Consider the following 19,904-nt stretch of genomic DNA (forward strand, 5'->3'; position numbering starts at 1 on the left):
CTTGAAAACGTGACACGCAGGGGGCTTGGCTGTGCCAGGCCGGCCCCGGGAGCTATTTTTGCCACCTGCTGGCCCAGGTTCCCAGCTTGGCGTTTGCTGCCTGCCACCCACGGAGTGGTTGTGATGGAAAGGGGTGCAGCGAAGTCCGGACCCTCTGAAACGAGACCTTGGGGCAGTCGGCTCCCATCCACTGAGGATTTGGGGAGCCTCAGGATTTAAAGGAGGCTCCTAGAAACAGAAAGGCAGGAGCGGGGGGTCGCGGTGAGCCAGGTTTGGCATTCCCAGAGGACTTGAGGCTCGCTGCTCTGCCCCCTCCAGACCTGCTTTTGGCCAGCTGCCGGAGCAGGGAGCGGAGCAGAAGCCACGAGAGGAGATTAAAGATCAGCGGGCGGACTTTGCTGGCCGTCTTAAAATCACCCCTGGGTGATGAAACAGCTCACAAGCAGCCCGGTGTTCTGCCCGCGAGCCTTCTCGTGAGCCCGTCGCGAGGAGCTGGAAGGGAGCAGAAGCACGAGGTAGGGACCCACGGCGGCGATGCACAGGGCTGGTGAGGCACGAGGAGCCGTGTTTGGAGCACGCTGGAGTGACTGGGGGGGGGGATAAACCGGCTCCCCAGTGCTCTCCTGCCCGATTTACGGTGAGGGAAACAAGCAGGGAGAGGAGCTGTGGGCAGGTCAGAGGCGCTGCAGGCGCAGGACGCCCGTCTGCTGTGGGGAGGCGCAGGGGGCGTTCTCGTGCCTTTGGGGCTGAGCACTTAGGGGAAACGCCGTGGTTTCAGGAGTTGGACTCGATGATCCTTGTGGGTCCCTTCCAACCCGGGATTTTCTGTGATTCTGTGATCTTTGGGAACTGCCAAGGATCAAAGGCGAGGGGAAGGACAGCGCCGGCCCGTACCCACGGGGACTCCTTCAAGGTTTCTTTTAGCCTTGATGATTTTTTCGGCTGAGGAAGCCTAACCCAGCAGCGTGGTAACGCGCAGACAGAGGGGCTAATCCTGCAGCACCCAAAAACCAACAAAAAGCAGTTCCCTTTCGGCCAGCGATTGACCTTGGCTGGTTTTATGCCCACGCCTGCCTCTTCCTACCGCCCTGGATAAGCTCAGGTCAGGCAAGTACCAAAAGTCCTTAGGAAATGGAGGAAAAACCCCCGTAATTTGCTGCCTGCGATCTCACGGAGCCACACGGAGGGGATTTAGGGATAAGGAGGCATCCAGCACCCGCAGGCCGGGGTCAGGGAGGCAGCGAGGCCGGATTAGCCAGCGGGGCGGTGCGGGGCCGCAGCCGGTTTTGTAAGAGGCCGCGTTTGGCTTAAGGATGGTTCGGAAGTGATTTGGGAGGTGAGGGTGACACCGCCGTGATCTAATTAGACACGGGAAGGCGTTTCTGCCTGAAGAAACCGCTGCCAAAAAGTCTGCGTGTCCCGAGGCTGCCCGCTGTCTGTTCCGGGAGCCAAACCCTTCTGGCGTGCCCACGCACCTCGAGCCTCAAAGCGCGGCTGGGAGCCGCAGGTGTCCCTGTCCCCAACCACGGCCGTGCCCAGACTGCTTTGAGGTTTATTTCCCCTGCATTGAGGTTTATTTCCACGGGGGGAGGAGGAGGATAGACACCCAGATGGTCCTGAGATGCTCCTGGGAACCCGTGGCTGTTTTTTCTGTGTTTCTCTAACCAGCTCTGTATTTTCCTGTCTTCCCAGCCATGCAGGGACCAAGGCCGGTGGTTCTGAGTGGCCCGTCGGGTGCAGGAAAGAGCACTTTGATCAAGAAATTGTTTAAGGATTACGAGAACATCTTCGGCTTCAGCGTCTCCCGTGAGTATCTGCGTGCCTCCGGGAGGGTTTGGGGTCTCCCTGGTGCTCTCTAGGATGGCGCTCTCTCAGCCTGGTGCTCTCTGGGATGTGTTGTGAGGTTTGTAAGGTAATTGTGACACACATCGGGGTCGCCGATTCCACCGCGCTTTCTAATCACAGCAGAGAACAGGATTTTCTTTGGGCAGCTTGCCTGTTGCAGTACGAATGTTGTTTCCTTTGTCTCGAGTGACACCTCGAAGATTACTCAGCCACGCACAGCTCATTCACCTGCTTTTCCCTGGGGCTCTGCAGGGCATTAAGTGTGCTTAAAAATGCTTTTTGCTGCCCTAATGCTTTGGACGCCGCGGGTGGAATCCTTGCCTTTAGATCTGTGAAAGCCGGATTCTTTCCCTCGTGAAAGAGCAAATCCTGGAATGTGGAAGAACTTAATGATACCGGAGGGGGGAAAAAACTTTAAAACATCTTTCATTTAGTGTATTTCATTCCATTTCTTTTAATTCAGCTGAGTATCTCACTAAAGCCTTCACTCCAAACTAAACCTTGCCTTCTCCGAGGTTGTCTCGTGGTGTATATTTTTCCCTAAATCTCCTTTGGCAGCTCAGGCCTTGGTAATCGGTGCTTTACGCAAACTCAGGGGTGATCATCGCCTTACTGTGGGCATGTTCTTAAAACAACACAACTCCAGATGACTTCCAGCAGGCTTCAGAGGCAGCCTGATGTATTCACCTGCAGCGCTTCGCCCCTGTTCATTAAATCTGGGATTTTCAGCACCCGTGGGGGTGCTGCGTGACCTGATCTCCTGAAATGAAGCTAACGGTGCAACGCAGGGCGCTGCGAATTCCCCTGCGCCGAGGCAGGGATCTGAGAGACGTGTCTGGGATCTGTAGGCTTTTTTTTTTTTTTAATTTACAGATACGACGAGGCAGCCGAGACCCGGAGAAGTAAACGGCAAAGGTGAGTGTGGCGCGGATCGGCGCCTCACCCGATTCACCGCGTTGCTGCTCCGAACGCTTCTGAGTTTTGGTGTGAAACGCGTGAATCCCGACTGGCAGATCAGATGGCCCTACCACTGGGCGTGTAGGGTGCGCTCCTGCAGGCAGGAGGAGCGAGCGTTTCAGTCGCGACACGTTGGGATGTGTTCACTTTGGGTTTTGATCTCGCTGGCCACGAGACCGTAATCACTGCTCTGCAGCCGGAGAGGGGAAACGAAGAGGGAAGAACAAACCCAGAACGTAACTGAGCAGTGAAACGTTGGCCGAGGCAGAACAGGGCTTAGCTTCCAAAGGCAGCTTTCACCCTGAAGTGAAAAGGAGAACATTTATCGAAAGACAGAGGGACGTTTGTTTATATTTCATCTTCCCTTTTATGTCCCCCTCGTTCCCCATCCTAGTCTTCAATCACAAATGCTCTCAAACCAAGGGCTTTGGCAGTCCCGTTGGGGTGGCTTTAAGGCTTGCAGGCGGGTTTCTAATCGCACCGGGAAGCGGAAGGCGCGTGGAGAAGGGGGCACAGCCACACGTCTGGCCCCGTGGAGTTCCAGAACGGTTTGAATAGGCGTCTGGTCAGCTGGGGTGGCGAGGGGATGCTGTAAATGTTAGAGAATACGGATCTGCAGACTGCCAGCGTTGTGCTAAGCAGGTTTCGAGGTGCTTCTCCCCTGAGCACCCATCCGCGTATTTTTGGCCACGAACTTTACCTCCAAAGTTGTTAATTTCTGGGTATTTTTCCCATCCAGATTACCACTTTGTGACCCGAGAGGAAATGAAGAAAGAAATCGACGCTGGGGAGTTCCTCGAGCACGCAGAGTTCTCCGGAAATATGTATGGGACGAGGTACGTGACTCGGGCACTCACCACCAAACCCAGGTGGAGCCGAGGTCAGGGTGAAGGAAAAGACATTTTAATGACACCATTTTTTTTCCCCAGCGCCCAGATTCTTGCCTTAACGAAGCCTTTCCTTTTGGTAGCCAGGCACCCGTCGGATTTCTTTGGCCGTCGTTAGACTGCAAAGTTAAATCCCGCAAAGAATGACCTCGCTACAATTAGCTCCTCGCCGCGTTGTAAGATTCCCTGTGGGCTGTAGGCCTCCTGAAGTCGCTCGTATGCTGAACATTTTCTTGCAGAGGGGCAGTTCTCACAATCTATTCGCACCGCTTCGTGTTTTCCAAGTGCTTGCAGACTCGTAAATAGAAGCCTTGACTACGGTTAAAGAGTTGGATGGATTTTAAAATAGCATTGCTCCGGGCGTCGGAGCTGACGATCGATAAAACGTTGAGCTGCAATGTTAATTAGAAGTCAGATATCTTATGTAATTAATTATAGGGAGGAAGCTGTGGCGCTGCAGCGCAGGACCTGCTAAGGAAAGGTAAATGTGGCCTGGGATGCTTAATTAGTTGAATTCGGGACAGTCACCTGAAATTCACCTGCTTTGCACCTGTTTTGGAGCGTTTTTTTGGAAGCAGCTAAGGCAGCTCCTGAGGGGGGGCAGCTAATGGGATGCCCCCAAACTGTGCTGCGGGTGTATGGCTGTAAAGAAGCGGTCCGGAACTCTGCATTTCCTTAATGAGGCTGTTTTAACGAAGCTGTTTTAATGCAGCGTGCGCAGACGTCGCTGCTTTCCCCGCAGCTGGGGCAGTTCCTCGGGTCTGGTCCCGCTGAGGCTGGAGGAGGAGGGCGGTCTCCGCCCTGCCCTTCTCACTCCCAGCCTCGCTCGTGGGGCAAGAGGAACCCAACCTGAGAGCTCCCCGTCCAGTTTACCTCAGACACCCAGCACCAAGGAGAAGCCAAGTTCAGCCTCTTTAATCCCCGGGCACATCCTGCCTAGGACAGGCTCCCCTCGTCCCTTCCTTCCTGCGTGCCCTGCTTAATCCGCTCGGCCGCCACGCGGAGGAGGCGGCAGCTCCCTGATGTCTGACCCGGTCCGAGTTGGTCGCGGGGCCCTTTCCTCGGGGTGGCTCCTTCCTGGGGCTGACTTCTGTGAAATTTGCAGGAATTTGGTATTTAATAAGCTTGGGTGGAAAGGGCTGACAGGACCGGGAGTTATTAGGAGGCAAACGGGGACCTGAATGCCCCGTTGGGCATTTCAGCCTCCCCCCAGGGTGGGAGGCTGAAATTAACCCGGATCAGAAATTAACCCCAATCATTAAATACTGAAACTTTCCAAGCCTCCGTTTCCATACAAGTGCCTAAGGGTGCTTCTGATGCCATGTGTGATAGGACAGAGCTCCTCGTGCCTATCAGAGGAGCTGAAGTTTCTTTGTCCTCCCTAAATCTTGCTAATAATATTTAAAACCCCCAAATGAATTCCTGTAAAACGGAGCCCCCTGAAAGGGCTCTGCCTTTGGATGGCCCAGAGGAGCCAGGACTTCTCTTAACTTAAGGCTTAAGTTAAGTTAAGCTCAACTCCGAAGGCTGCAGGCAGAGGGGAGACGTTGGGGTTTCTTCCTCGGGGCACTGGGAGCTGCTGGCTCTCGGCAGAGCGCTTGTAGCAGGAGCTGGCTGATACCAGGTGAAGCCTGGAGCCAAAAAAAAAAAAAAGCCATCTGGGGGAGTTCTTGTGGATTTTCTGGAGGTGATGCTCAGGTCTGGGCTCTTCCTGCTCCCCACCCGGACACGGCAGCAAACCAGGGCCCTGGCTTGGAGGAGAACCTGTGCCCAGCACAAACGGTGCCTGCAGAGCCCCCTGGGTGACACCCGTTAACCAAACCCGTTACCTGCACGGGGAGAGGGCTGGGGTGCTGCTTTTCAAGGGATAACTTCAGACCTGCTGAGGGGGGACCCAAGCCCCCAGTGCTGAGGCTCTGACCCCTTCCCCGTTCGTTCCGTCCCCAGCAAAGCCGCGGTGCAGGCTGTGCAGGCCCAGAACCAGATCTGCGTCCTCGACGTCGACATCCAAGGCGTGAAGAACATCAAGAGGACGGACCTGAACCCCATCTACATCTCCGTGCAGCCCCCGTCCATGGACGTCCTGGTGAGCGGCTGCCTTCCCTTGCCGGTAGCGGTTAGAGGTAATCGGCGCCTTGCTCTCCGGCCGTGTCCCCCAGGCAATTCCCCCCCCCGTGTTGGTTTATCTCCACGTTGATTTCCCTCTCTATTTTAAGGGCCGCACAGCCAGAGGCAGGAAGGTGTTGCCCGAGCACGCTCCTCTCCTGCCCGGTCTGACTCTCCAGGCCCTCACCCCAGTGATAAACCTTCCCTTGCCCTGGTTTTGGCTCCCTCCTGTAGGGTTTCCATGCTGCAGTGTGATTTCTGCTGTTGGTCACAGGCTCCGTTACAGCACGGCCGGGCTTTAAACGCGTTAGGTGCGCTTGTGGCGCGGAGGTCTTCTGCTCAGACCTGCTTCCAGCTGCCAAAGTTAACCCTGAGGGGGGCTGGCTCTGCAGCACTGGGGTTCCTCAACGCCCTCTGACCTCCTGGGGCCCTACAAAGTACCGATCACGCTGTGCCTCTGGGACAATCGAGCCACCGACGTGGTTCAGAGGGGGGCGCGGAGACGCACGTGCAACTTGCTGAAGCCGTGCAAGGAGTCACGTGGCAGAGAGGCCCACAGAGCCCGGCTCCCAGCCCCGGCTCTTGGGGCAGGGACGTTTTCGGCGTGCAGCGTTTGGGATGCTCGTCTCTTGAATGCGTTTTGTCATTGGGTTTAGGAAAAGAGGCTACGTGACCGACAGACTGAGACAGAGGAAAGTTTACTGAAGCGTTTGAGCGCAGCCCGCGTAGATCTGGAGCTGAGTAAGTCCGGGGGGGCTTTGAGCAATGTGCCCGGGGAGCCCGGGGGGGGGGCGCTGGTGACTGAGGAGCTCTGCTTTCTGCACGAACGTCTGGCTTCTGCTCCCCGAGGAGCGCTGGCAGGGCTCGGGCATTAGCTGGCTTGGATCTGAGCATCATCCTGCATCGTTTCCCATTGCGGTTCCTCGAGGGCACTTGGCAGAGGAGCGCGTCGGCAGTGGCTGAAATAATAATATTAAAATGCTGCAGGAGCTCAGCTCACGCACGAGCGGTGACACAGGGAAAGAACGCGTTCTCCTCTAACTCCTCTGCCCTTGGCTCCTTCCCTAGGTAAAGAGCCCGGCCTGTTTGACCTTGTCATTGTCAACGACGACCTAGAAAAAGCCTACTCCGAATTGAAGGAGGTGCTCCTGGAGGTGAGTGTTGGGGGGGGGGGGGGTTCTGCCTCCCTCCCTGGGTAAGCTGGACTGAGCAGGGGCAAAACACGCACAGGTCTGTGGGCAGCGCAGCAGGGACGACCTCTGGGACAAACCTTGCTGTGCTCCTCAAGCCCTGCATTCCCCAGATCGGTCAAACCCTGCGTTGCTTCCCGAGAGTGACGGACGCTCAGTTGTTTTCCCCATCTCCTTGCAGGAAATCCAGAAGACCCAAGAATCCAGGAAGTCCTGAGCCCGCCTGGACGTCTTAACTTATCATTCCTGAACCACATCGCGGCGTTTCATTTCCAGAGACATTCCCTTTAGGCCAGTCCCCCTCCCAGAGTTACCCTAGGATGTTTCTATTAAAAGGAAGGAAAACAAAAGCGGCTTGCACTTGTTTCTGTTCGCCGGGGGTGCTCAGGCTGTGCTCCCACGGGGTCACACCTCAGACGGATGACTTGGAAGCGACTCCCCAGCACCTGCAGCTGCCCCGCGTTGGCCGCCTCCTGCTCCCTCGTGCAGACCCAGCCGCGGCTCTTCCAGGCGTTTCTGATCATCCCCGCCCGCCCTCCTCAGGCTCCCGGTGTTGTCATTCAAATGCGCTTGTTCCGCTTGAGTTTAGGTGCGGGTACGTCTTTGGTTGCTTCTATACCTTCAAATCTGGGGGGAAAAAGAAGACTTCCAAGCTGTGCAGCCTGTTTTTTTTTGAAAGATACACAAAACGCTCTCTTAAGGGCAGAAATAAATCCCCTTTCCTAGCAGGGATCCCTGCGTTTTAGCCGTCGTTCCTCATACTGGTCTCTGGCTCGAGCCAGGGAGAGCTTTGCCTTGCACTTTGCTTCCCTGGCGTTGTTCAGCCCACACCCTGATGCCTCTACCGAAGTTCTGAGCCCTTTGATCCCTCCCTGATCGTGCCCTGGGTCTCGCAGGAGGGTTTAGTTGCCCTCTGAGCCGCGATGCTCGCAGCGCCCCGGACTTTGTCAGAGGTGAGTGTGGGAGGCACGCGGCTCCCCTCACAGGCTTGCTGTCCCAGAGCCTCTCCTGGCAGACACGGACAATTTGGGGTTTGATCCTTGAGAAATGGTGAATCCTGCAGAGCTGGCACCCTACGTGTGGTTATTTCTGTCCATCCTCCCCCAAAAACAAACCCAAACCAAGTGCGTTGTGCAGACGATTTGTGGACAGATCGTGCCGTGCCAGCCTGTTCCCGTTTGCTCACCAAAACTGTCTTCCCATGACAGGCTTGTGCTTTTAACTCATCTCTCCTGGGTCTTACCCTCTTGATATCCTATTTCTCTGGTTTTTCCCTGCTCCTGGCCCCCTCCTAACATTCTGAACTCCGTCCTCCCCGTGAGGCACAGGCAGGAGCTGACCTCCCGCAGCCCTTTTTGCGCCTTGTGTGCGTTGAGTGAGATGAGAGCTGCCCGGTAGTTTCACCCTTTACCTCTCTCGGGGTGTTTTAAATATTTTCTGTAGCTTAGGGTGCGATCCTCCAGTATGGCGTGGCAAATTCCTAGCTTCTGGTTAAATAACCAGCAAAACTCTGCCCTAAAATTTCCCCATCCCACTGTCCCCGTCGTGTCGAGGGGCACCGCTGTGCCCAGGCTCCTGCTCCCGCCGCTCTCGGTGCCGAGCGATGGACCCTGGGCGATATTTCCCAAGGCTGGTGCTCGGTTCCGTTCCGTGGGACGCGTTTGCAATGGGGAAAACTCCCCTCTAGATGGCAGAAAGGACGGCAGGAAAACGCAGGGGGCCCACGCTGCGGAGCGTTCAAACGCGGAGGTGCGCGACTGCGGCGCTCGCCCCGCTCCGGAGGTCCCCGGCCACCGCTCGGGACCCGCGGAGCTGCGGCCAGATGGCAATGCCCAGCGGCTGCGTGCCCAGCAGCCGGAACCCCCCGGTCCCCGGAGCCGCACGGCTGCCAGCCCCAAATCCAGCCTGCGGGAGAGGTGAGCGAGGGCTCCTGGAACAGGCAGGGACAAAGCCGATGCTTTGCGAGGGCGGCGGGGGGGGGGGGGGGGGAAGTCATTCGGAGCGCTTGAGCTGCGGCTCTCGGCTCCCGCTGCTCCCTTCCCCGGTGAGAGCAGGGAGGGAATCCTAAATAACCCGCCCGAAATCGGGTGACCTGCTTTTAGCCGCTGCCTCCTCGGCCGCTGGACCCGACGCCTCGGTGCCCGCGCTGATGCGAAGCGACGGGGTGGGCGTCGGGGATGGCGACGCGTCGAGGAGGGACGGCGGCGAGCGGCTCGTGCGGGGCCTTTCGGCGCTCGGCTCCGCGGAGGGGAGGAGGTTTCATCATCTAAATACGGAGGGAAAGAAAAAAAAAAGGCAAGCGTTGCATGCTCAGCCCGCGTGCTGCCTGCCCAGGCGGGATTTGGGGGTCTGGGGGGCGTCTTTGGGGTCTTGCGGCAGCAGCTAGGGGATGCGGGGTGTCCCTTTCCAGGGGCAAGGAGAGCGTTGTGCCGCCTTAGCCGTGCCTAATTGCTCCTCGGCTGCTCTGCCAGGATGCCAGCGTGAGATGTTAGGGGGTGAGGGGGCAGTGGAGATGGGAGAAGAGTGGTTAGAGGGGGTTTGGTCCTTGTCTGGCTGTGGGGGGCCACCAGTAGGACAGCGGGAGGCAGCGAGTTTGGGGGCTGGAGGGGTTACGAGGGCCGGGACGCGCAGGGTGGCAGCATCCCGCAAGGCTGATGGTCCCCGTCCCTGCTGTGTGCAAAAAAAAAATCACGTGCAGGTTTTGGGGCAGGTGTTGTTAGGTCGCGGGTGTTTGGGGCGTGCAGGTGATCCCAAAGGCTGGGCTCGGGGCTGCTCCTCCCAACAAGGGGAGGAGAGGCACCAGCTGGGAGGTTTCCTTGCTGCTCCTTCAGAAGGGAACATCCAGTGGTGCTAATTACACTTCCCAAACCAACCGCCCTGCTGGCTCCGGGGTTTGCCTTCTCCAGGATGCTGCCGGCCACTCAGGGTGGCACCAGGGACCGCCAAAGCTCGGTCCAGGGTTGGGGGACAGGAGGAGACGGCCGCTATTGATTGGGTTTTTCGCAAGGCAGACGTCATTTTCCACGGCCTGAGCACCCCGGCTGCTCTCGAGGGAAGGCTGAGACGTTCTCCAGCCCCGTTGCTGTGTCTCAGGGGTCTTTGCTGTCCCCGCCAGCGCGCACAAGTCACTAAACGGGGGACCAGCTTCGCCTTGCACAACACCAATATTGTTTGAAGGGGTTGATGTGGGGTTGGTGGTTTTAGGTGCGTGATGGCAGAGGTGTCCTCACCTCCTTGGGGGGCAATGACAGGGCCACCAGCACCAAATGCTGCCTGGGGAGGGAGCAGGGTGGTGGCACGGCGCTGGTGGCAGGGACAACGAGGGCAGGCAGCGCCCCAGCACCTGCCTCAGGTGCCCCCGGCCTGAATCATCCCGGGGGAAGCCAAGAGATGCTGGACCCATGCTCCAGGCTGGCATCGAGCAGCCAAAATCAGCCCGCAGCCCATCCAACCCCCCGTGGCTCTTCCCCTCCTCGTGTCCTCCGACGAGCCCCCCCGGGCCAGAGCCTTGTCCTCGCTGAGGCTTTTCTCAGCGTCCGTGTCTTTGGAGGCAGCGCCGAGTCTCGAGCTCGCTTCCATGCAACTGCAGAAAGGTGCCGCGGGGCAGAGCCGTCCCGGGAAATAACTGGGCAACGGGGGCAGAAACGGGCAGGAGGCTGCGGGGAAAGGGGCAGCGGGTTCCCCAAAACCACCCCCCGGCACGGGGTTTAGAGGTGACGGCTGCGGACGTGGCACCGAGGGACGTGGTTTTGTGGTGGGACGCGGTCGGTCAGGCTGATGGCTGGAAATGACGACACTTTGTGATTCTGAGACTACCAGTTACTGGCTTTCTGACCAAAAAAAAAAATAAAGCGTTTGTTTTCTACAGCCAGCATCTGCAAGTCCACATTTGCAGCGGGAGGGAGCCGCTTGTGCCTGGGTGCTCCGGGGATGGTTTGGGGGCAATGATGGATGTGCTCCCCTGGGGACGCTGATGCCCTCCTGTGCTTCCCGCAGGACAGCGAGGGGACCGCTGTGTGCTGGCTGCTGCCGCCTTACCCTGAGCCACCCGCCCGCAACGCCGCAGAGAGCAGGTAGGTGCCATAAAGCCCCAAACATTAATTCATCCTCATTTGGGATATTAAACCCCGTTTGTCCCCGTCCAGGATGCTGCTCCTCCAGGGCTCTTCTTCAGGAAGCAGCTCGGGAGGATGTCAGGTTTCTCTCCAGAAAAGGATCCAGGGGACGAGATGCTCCGGGGTGCCCGCAGGAGGAGACCCCCACAGCCCCTGGCGCAGCCGCCCGCAGCAGGAGGAGAGCAGGGCCAGGAGGTGGCCGTGCCCGCCCCACCAGGCTGTATTTGGGTCATCGAGCGGCCGTGCAGCTGTGTCATCCCCGAAGAGCCAGGGGACACCGCTGCCCGCGCCGCTCGGCGGGCGGCACACGTGGCTGGGCGCTGGTACCAACACCCTGCTCCCCGTCTCACGGAGCGCAGGCATAAAAATGGGGGAAAAAAACAAACGGGGAATTCAGTCCAGTCTCATTTTTTTTTTTTCTGATAACAGCAGCTGTGCCTCTGCTGGTCCAGGACGTGGCTCCATCCCCGTAAATCGCCCGAAGCCATCTGCAATTCAGATTGCGTGCGGCGGCAACTGGTACAACAGGATGCTCGTGCGGGCGGGACGCGGTCCCCTCCTGGCTCCGTGCTTCTTCCTCCCCGGGCATGAGAGGAGGGAGGAGCAGGATGTTTTCCCGGCTCTTTCTTTCCCCATCCCGGTTGCCAGAGGTCGGGGAAGCGATAAAAAGAAGGGAGGCAGAAAAGGGCAGATGCTGGTGCCCAGATCCTGCTGTGATGGGAAGGATGGGGCAGGCGGACCCCCGGCAGCCAAACCCTTGCTGATTATCGTGGTCGTGCTCATGGAGCTCAGCTTGGGCTCTGTGAGCACTGGGCTCGCTGCTCCTGCATCCCCCCTGCCCCGGGAAGGAGCCCCCTGCATCACAGCAGCTCTCCCTCATCTGTTTTCCCTTCGTCTATGTACTTTTTTGGAATGCGCTGTGGTTTTTTTGCTCCATCTGCTCTGCCAAGCATCAGCGCTGGTGCTCCCAGCCAGCACCGCAGCTTCAGGCCATCCGCTTTAGGACCTGCTGCTGAACCCCAGGCACCAGGGCTGGGGTTGGAGGAGCAGAAATAAAGCAGATGGCCTGGCTGTGATAACACCTTCAGGCTCTTCACTGGTTTTGTTGCTGAAATCTAACCTGAACCCCCACATGCTATGTTTTGAGCCCATTGCAACTCATCCCACGGTTGGAAAGAAGCAAATCCCCCGGTCCTGCAGCGAGCGGCTCCTGGTGCTCCTGAAGGAGTGATTTGAGCTTCCTCCATGTCTCCCCATCATCTGGCCTCCTGCTGGGCCACGCTTAGCAGTAAGATCTCCCCTTCTCTTCTCCACCCCACTCATCCTCTCCTTGTGCATCGTGGTGGCCTCTCCGTGGGGTCCTCCCCTGGACGCAGCATCCCCGTGCTCAGTCCCTGGAAGGCTCCCTCCCGAACACCACCCTGAGCATCCCTCCTTTCCACCAGCGAGCCCTCAACAGATGTGAATCACAACCCAAATTTCCCAGCCACCGCTGTGCCCCTGAAGCATGTTATCCAGGATCCGCGCCACGTGCAGGAGCCGCAGCTCCGGGAGGGAACAATGACAGCATTGAGCGCGCCGCTGAGCCGCGGCTGCATTGTGCCTGGCAGAGAGATGCCCGGCAATAATCGCCTCCTCCTTGGCTTTGTTGCAGGGCCGGGGCCGGCGGCGCAGCAGGGATTTTCCCCCAGGGGCTGCGGTTATGCGGTGAGGACCCGCGCCTTTTTTCCTGGCTGTGAAAGGTACGGCTGGCTGCGACGGCGGGGACCCTGGGTTCGGAGGGAGCGTCGGTGTGGGGGGCAAAAAGATGCTCTGGTCCTCGTCCTGCCGGGGACCAGCTCACTCCTTCACTGATTTTCGTCATGAGTGTGGTGTTGGGAGCTGTGGAAGCTGGCTTCTTTTTGTGGTTTTAAAATGTTTTATATGTTAAATGTGTGCTTAAGCTAAAGAAAGCAAACTCTGCTTAGGGTCTGGGCAAACCCTTAGGAATTTGGACCCAGGGCTTTGCTTGGAACTGTTACACAACCAGGCAGAAAGAGATGTTGCTCCAGGTCCATGATGGAACTCAGCTGAGATTTTTAGAAGCATTTAAGGTTGTGTTCAAGCTGGGCACTTACAAGAGTATTTCCCTAAACTCTGTCAAAGATGTTTTCCTCACCGGAAATCCAGTCAAAAAATCTGTAGTTTGGGCTGAAGTTTGTCTTTGGACCACTTTGAGGGCAGCGAAGCCTCCCCTCGTCCTCCTGCTGCAGTCCTGGGGTGTGCTGCCAGCTCCTTTCCCCCAAAATCCCCTTCTGGGAGCACATCCCTCCAGCACGGCCAGGCTGGCTCCCAGCTCCGTCCTCCCAGAAAGCAGCTGGGAGAAGTAGCACACTTGGGAAATAAAAGGATGAAAATTTGGCTGCCCCCATCCCAAGGACATTCCTTCCCATTAAAATGGGGAAAATGAGTTATTTGGAGCAGTTTCGTATGGTGGTGCTACTTAAGAAATTGCGAGGTGTGGGGTCCTCGAGATGTTTGCAGAGTGTGAAGCAGACCTGCATGTGTCCTGCCCGGCCATGAGGTTTGCAGGGACCTGGCCCCTCACAGATGGGCATGGGCTGGCCTTTTTCCTGGACTTATTTAGGGTTTTAAGCCCAAGAATTGATGGGGACAGGCGTTGGGCTGAGATGACCCCAGCAGAAGCTGTGGTTTCGCAGCTGGTGTCCCTAACCGCTGACAAAAGGTCCATTGAGGAGGTGACGCTCTTTGTAAGGTGCTTTTGTCTTGTTGTTTGTTTTATTTTAAAAATAATTCCGACATCCAAGGACGTGAGCACACCTGTCATCCTCACACCTCAAAGCACCTCACAAGGGCTGTCTTCTCCCTGGTGCAGCTGGGGAAACTGAGGCACAGGGAGGGCAGCAGCTGGTGGCCTCATCTCCCCATTAACCATTTTTCCCTCTCATCGGGGGTGACCCCCAGCTCTCTGGTCCCCTCAGAGCCACCTCGGTGGCCACCGGGGTCCCCTGGAGGCTGGCAAGCCCCTCCTGGCCCCAATGCCCTTTGGGGGCTCCTAATGGCCTCCTTTAGGTTTGGACACACCACGTCTTGTGCTGCTGGGGAGGGACAAACACCCCAGGCCCCCTGAGGCTCAGGAGGCTGCCGGCACCTCCTCCTTTCACCCAAATTACCTCCAAGAGCCACGGGAGGGCAATCTGTCCTCCCCCAAAAGCCTCCTTAGGAAGCGTCCCGAGGAAGGAAACGCGATTTAACAGGGCTGGGTGAAGTCACGGGCGGCTGAGAACAGGGGAAAGGGGCACGGCGGGTCCCCGCCTCGTCCTCCTGCGAGCCGCGAGAGCTATTTCTGAGACAATCCTTGGGCGCTTTCCAGGCCCGAATACCAGAGGATGTTTCTCCGTGTGTGTCATGAGGAACCCCCCTTCCCCTGTAACACGCGGCTCGGGGAGGTGGAGCAGGGCACCGAAAGGCTCCTCTCCCTCAGCGCCGCTCCCCCGCCATTTCCAGGCTCCTCTGGGGTTTGCCCACCCTCGGTTCCTCCACCCAGGGGCACTGTAAAGGCCGAGCAGCTCCCTTTGACCCTCTGTGTTGCTCAGAGATCTTGGTGACCGGCCATGTAAACCGCTGTTGTTCCAGCTCCTCGTTGCCAGAAACAATAAAAAGAAAAATAAGGGTTTGGGCTGCTGCACGCTGTCGTCACGAGATACGGAAAAGGAGGCTGTCAGCCTCAGGTGCCCCTGCTACTCCTAGGGCACAAGATGGCTCCTTGTGGGCCCTGTGCCTGGCCCAAGGCCTGTCCTCATGCCCAGCAGAGGCTCTGCTGTCCCCTGGGGAGGCTGCCGGGCTGTGGAGGTGGGAGGAGGGATGGTGGGGAGCCAGCTGCAGCCGGGGGCATGGAGGCTGAAGGTACCTCAGGAGGCCTCGGGGGAAGGCCAGCGGTGGTTGGCCTGTGGTGGTCGTGGTGGGTGAGGTTGCCCAGGGCCCTGTCCAAATGAGTTATCTCCGAGGGTGGAGATGCTACCTGCTCCCCGTGCCAACGTTTGTCATGGAAAAAAATATGTATATGTATTTGTTACATCCATTTGAAGTGTTTCTGGCTGCAGCTTGTCCTTTCACTGTGCACTTCTGAGGAGAGCCTGGTCCACCTTCCTCACAGACTCCTGTGAGGCAGCTGCTGCCAGTGAAACTTTCTCCTTCTCTTCTCTGGGCTGCTCAGCCTCAGTCTCTCCTTGGACAACCATTTTGGACGCCTCTTGTCACCAGGACTTGTCACCAAGACCCCAGTTTGTCTGCAGAGCTGCTCTCCAGCCAGATCCTCCCAGCTGGCCTGCGTCCCACTGGGGCCATGGTTCTGCCTTGGTCTTTGCTGAGCCTCACCTGGGTCCCCTCAGCCTCACCTGGGTCCCCTCAATCCCTTTCTCCAGCCTGCTGAGGTCTCTCTGGGTGACAGCACTGTTATGTAGCTGCCTTTCCTTCAGCTGGGACCAGCCACAGACTCGGTCCCATTGTCCCCATCATTACCAGCATTGTCCCCAGCAGCCAGCCCGGGGGATGCCACCCACCAGAATAGGGGGGCTGGCAGTACCGGGGTGATGGGACAGGGCTGGGGGCAGTGTGAGCAGTTTGATGAGGCAGAACATGAGGCCAGGATGGGTAGTAAGGCCGCATTTCTGGGTGAATTTACAGGCAGCGTCACCATCTGAGGTGGGACTAGGTCTGTTTCGACATAGCGGGGACGGAGGGATCTTGGCATCACCCGAGGCTGTGGTTTTGCTCTGCCTTGTTATTTCTGGCTGTGATTTTTTAACGCCCTCTCCAACACACGCTTGGTCAAGAGGTTCACAAGCATGTGCCTTGTGCGAAGGACCTTTCCGACACCAGGGAGCGAGCCGCAGAGGGCACGCGAGAGCTTCGGGCGCTCTCCCACCAGCGGGATATAAACAGATAAAACCTGGGAATGCGGCCCGGAAACACGGCTCATCCCGGGCGGCCGAGCCGCCGCGCTGGAGCATCGCTGCTGGCCCCAAGCATCTCCCGTTTCCTTCCCACCAGGAGGGCTGGGATGTTCCTGCCGTGCTTCCTGCCCCGGGGCAGTTTGCAGCTGCAGGGTGGGAAGCTGGGGGAATGGGAGAGCTGGGAGCAAGCACCTGAGCTCCCAAGGCTGGGCGAGATGCTGCCGTCCCTCACCACGGTTGAGAAAGACCTTGAGGACCACAAGAGCATCTCTGGGTGCCTGAACCAGAGTCAGTCCAACCACAACCCCGTGACGTCCCCAGTCGCTTTCTACCTGGACGCCCTGACCACGCATCCAGCGGTCTCTGCTTCGGAAACCTGCTGCCGGTTTCCGAGCCAAATTCCTTCAGGCACGTTTCTATCATCCCATTTTTCCTGCCGGGGACAATGGTGTTGCTGGCTGCTCTCTCCAGCCATTTCCTCCGCTCTCCCAGACAGAAATTGTTAACCAGGTTTACTACAAGACCCCATTTCTCTTCCTGGCCCCCCAACCGATTCAGTTGCCCAAATGCAGGTGTCCATTTGAGATGTTTGGGATAGCCGCAGGGGTGACAGCCAGGACACCCCAGCACCTCTGCTGGGGACACCACATCCTACCAGCCTCCGTGCAGCCCCCCCCACATGAGCTGCTTCAACCTGCAAGCCCTGGTTCCTACAGCCACCAGCCCCATCACCAAGCATCCCATCCCTCTGCCCCTACACCCCCCTGTTTTCCCCTAAATCCCATTTTCCCTCCCCAAATCCAGCCTCGGGCACATCAGCGGAGGCACAGTGCTGGGGGCAACCTCCAGAACTGACTCCCCAGCCTTTTGCCACGTCACCATTAGAAAGAAAACGAATGCTTTCCCCCAGCAATACAGATCCCAGGCAGAGATATTTCATCCCCCATGAAACTTGAGATATTTTTTCGCCGTAAACCATCCGTTTTGGGAAGGCTGCTGGCTCGCACAGACCTCCAGCTGCCCGAGCGGCCGGGGGACGAAGGCGATGCGGGGCTGGGGAGGAGCCGCGCGTCCCCGATGTAGCCACTTCCCCAAGGGCACCGAAGGAAGGCCGCCTGTCAATGGGGCTTTGTTGCGAGCAGACGAGGCGTTTGGAGGGAGGTGGTGGCTGTCAGGCCCCCAGCAGCCCGGACAAAGCGTTTTTCATGTGTCAGGGACAGAGCGGGAGCTCCTGGGCGTGAGTGAGGATGAACCAGGTGCTCCGGGAGCTGTCTGTGGGGTAGGGGCGTGTGGAGCCCCCCTTCCTGCACTCGTCCATGCTGCCCCACGCAGCAGGGCTTTGCTGGGGAGGTCAGTGCTGCTGCTGATCGAACACAGCCAGAGGTTTGCCCAAGATGGACCTGGAGTTTGGTTGGGCAGGAGCCATCCCACCGCCCCGGGTGGGAGTGGAGAGATGAGGAGCCCCAGCAGGCCAGCAGAGCTCCGCCACATGTCCTTAGGGGAGATGGACTGCACAACCCCACGAGATCAGGAGATGGAGAGGAGCGCCGTGTCCTTCCCTTTGGCCTGCCAGATGTCCTACGGCTGATACCATCCACGCTGCTGCTCTTCCAGTGTGCTGTGGGGTGAGACCCACGGCCAAGAGACCAGGGCTGGGGCTGGAGCATCAGGACCGCTCCACACCTCCAGCCTCCCAGTTCCCCATGCCTCTGTAGGGCCCAGCCAAGGATGTTTCTGCCCTGAGACCAGAGAAAGCTTCAGTGGCAGACACGGGAGGACGGGGCTGCCTGGTGAGTCCGTGCCGGGTTGTACTTGTTGTGAGCTGTGTTCCGAGGAGCCCCCGGGAAGGTTTTGATCTCCTGCTCTGCTCCTGTGGATGAGTGTGAGCAGCGGGGTCAGCAGGGCACTTTTGAGGAGCCCACAAGAAGCTCGTTTGCAGGAGAAGCTCCTTCCTAGCTGTGATTGTAGAGAGGGCTGCCCTGGCAAACGGGAGGAGATGGCTGAAAAAGGCTGACATCCCCTGCTCCTCGGGGCAGCGAGGCTAGAAGAACGGCGGAGGAAAGCAGACAGCTTTCTGCAAGAAATATTGTGCAAAAACAGCAAAATACATGCGAGGCTCTGCGTGCTGGCCAGGATGTGCGTGGGTGTGGGGCTGATTTATTTGATACTCCACGAGCAGAGCTCGCCCCGAGCTCCCAAGGCGGGAGGACGAGGCGGAGGCTCTGCTGCCAGCAGCTTTGCTGCAAGCCTGCAGCCGGCGTTTCTCCCCCTGGCGGGTGGCTCCCGAGCTCCCCGGCAGCTCAGGGCACTTTTTTTTTTTTGGCCTTTCCAGAAAATTGCAGCAGCAGTTTGAGTGAGGATGAACTCCGAGCGTCTCACGGTGTTTATGTTGGCGGGGTGTGGTTTATCCACGGCTTGAAACGTTCACTGGAACCTCTCGTAATTGGAGGTTGAGGGCAAAGGAGCGCTGGTGACTGACCTGCACTAATTGGAAAAGGGCTGATTGAGGGCATGGGGCAACGGGGTGGACCTCCTGGATCCTGTAGGGCTCGGGAGGCTGCTGCAGGGATGGGAGGGTTTCACCCTCGGTGTGGTGGGATCAGTCCTGATGTGGCCGTACCGCTACTGACGGCCGTGTCCCGCTCCCAGCGGGACCGTGTCCCTGGCCTGGCAGAACAACGTGGTCAGCAGAAAAGATACTGGCTTGGGAAACCTCCAAAAGCAATTGCTTAAACGTGCTGTTCTGTAAAGCCAAGCAGCTCATCCGCTGCTCAGATACAGGGGAGCACCTTCTGCTGGTGTTAAAATCTCGGCTCGTTTCCCTTCCCGCTGCTCCTTGCTTTGTCACAGTGCTAGGATCCCAGTGGCACGGCTCAGATTTTACTAAAATTGGTGACTTTAGTGGGATTGCACCAACAGCTGCGGGGTTTGGAGCAACCTAAGCTCACCAACATCCCAAAAAAACCTCTCCCTGCCCTTCTACAGCTCCCTGCTGGAGGCAGGACTGTCCCTCTCCTTAGACCTGCAGCTCAGGTCTGCAGATCCAAAACTTCTAGGTGCAGTGGGTCATCTTGGAGCGTAAGGACGCAGTTTATCCCTTCTGACATGAGCACATGAAGCAGGGAGCTGAGCTGTGTCCTCCTGTCTCATCGCTCTTTCCCTTCCGAGGCAAAGCCACCACGCGCACGTGGTCCTGCCTCCGCGTCACCCCACGCTTGCCCCATACCCCTGCAACCCTGTTCCTGGAAGCATCTCCAGGGGCTCCCCTTTCAGGGAAAAAGGCACTTTATCGCAGGCCACTTGATGAGGAAATTTGACTTGCTTTACCCTGTTGTAGCCTACTAGAGAGAGAAAAGAGAAAGCCAGAGGACTGGAGGCACACGCACGTGCCTCCAATCTAGGCGCGCATACGAGAGAATGGAGCAAATTTGGGTAAAACCGGCTTGCTGGAGCAAGCAGCCTTCTATTTTAAGGATTTTCTGCTATCTCGAACTGCACGGCAGCACAAAAAAAAAAAAAAAAAGAAAGAAAGAAAAAAGAAAAACCAGTAAAACCTCGTCTGGCATGTGTGAAATCCTATTAACCTGTGGCCCGTGCTAATGTGCGGGGGCAGAAAGGAGCCGTACGGTAGGAGAGCCCATCCTGCTGTTCTTCCTTGTAACGGGACGCTTCCAGCAGAGAGGCCAACACAAATATTTGTAGCACGGGCAGGGGCTGCCCGAAGGGAGCCGCGGGCGGCAGGACCGCTCCTGTCCCCGGGCAGGAGGTGACATCACCCGGATTCCTTCACTGAGGAATGCAGGATTTGGCCTCTTCCCTGCCAGTAACTGCTTTTTTAAAAACAGACCT

The 19,904-nt window shown here is 57.9% G+C and overlaps 2 protein-coding genes across 2 annotated transcripts; both read left to right on the plus strand.

The window, feature by feature from the left end:
- The first annotated feature begins 350 nt into the window (after positions 1-350).
- LOC118157078 (guanylate kinase-like) lies at positions 351-7,335 on the plus strand. The gene is made up of 8 exons (XM_035311319.1): positions 351-515; positions 1,693-1,806; positions 2,719-2,760; positions 3,542-3,638; positions 5,637-5,775; positions 6,452-6,536; positions 6,864-6,949; positions 7,167-7,335. The coding sequence occupies exons 2-8, from the start codon at positions 1,695-1,697 to the stop codon at positions 7,200-7,202; spliced, it is 597 nt and encodes a 198-aa protein (XP_035167210.1). The 5' UTR covers positions 351-515; positions 1,693-1,694; the 3' UTR covers positions 7,203-7,335.
- Positions 7,336-7,405: 70 nt separating this feature from the next.
- LOC118157077 lies at positions 7,406-18,329 on the plus strand. The gene is made up of 6 exons (XM_035311318.1): positions 7,406-7,580; positions 7,882-7,938; positions 8,673-8,901; positions 10,982-11,058; positions 12,755-12,842; positions 17,388-18,329. Exons 1-6 carry the CDS (start codon positions 7,406-7,408, stop codon positions 17,641-17,643), a joined length of 882 nt encoding a protein of 293 aa, XP_035167209.1. The 3' UTR covers positions 17,644-18,329.
- The last annotated feature ends 1,575 nt before the right edge of the window (positions 18,330-19,904 follow it).

The sequence above is a fragment of the Oxyura jamaicensis genome, assembly GCF_011077185.1.
Source record: "Oxyura jamaicensis isolate SHBP4307 breed ruddy duck chromosome 2 unlocalized genomic scaffold, BPBGC_Ojam_1.0 oxy2_random_OJ106663, whole genome shotgun sequence".
Classification (NCBI taxonomy): domain Eukaryota; kingdom Metazoa; phylum Chordata; class Aves; order Anseriformes; family Anatidae; genus Oxyura; species Oxyura jamaicensis.

Bases quoted from the DNA above. Each gene is read 5' to 3' on its own strand.
- LOC118157077 (XM_035311318.1), top strand. From the start codon at position 7,406: ATGACTTGGAAGCGACTCCCCAGCACCTGCAGCTGCCCCGCGTTGGCC. The intron at 8,902-10,981 runs GTGAGCGAGGGC...TGCTTCCCGCAG, and splicing joins AAATCCAGCCTGCGGGAGAG to GACAGCGAGGGGACCGCTGT. The intron at 12,843-17,387 runs GTACGGCTGGCT...TGCCCCACGCAG, and splicing joins TTTTTTCCTGGCTGTGAAAG to CAGGGCTTTGCTGGGGAGGT.
- LOC118157078 (XM_035311319.1), top strand. From the start codon at position 1,695: ATGCAGGGACCAAGGCCGGTGGTTCTGAGTGGCCCGTCGGGTGCAGGA. The intron at 6,537-6,863 runs GTAAGTCCGGGG...CTCCTTCCCTAG, and splicing joins CCGCGTAGATCTGGAGCTGA to GTAAAGAGCCCGGCCTGTTT. The intron at 6,950-7,166 runs GTGAGTGTTGGG...ATCTCCTTGCAG, and splicing joins TGAAGGAGGTGCTCCTGGAG to GAAATCCAGAAGACCCAAGA.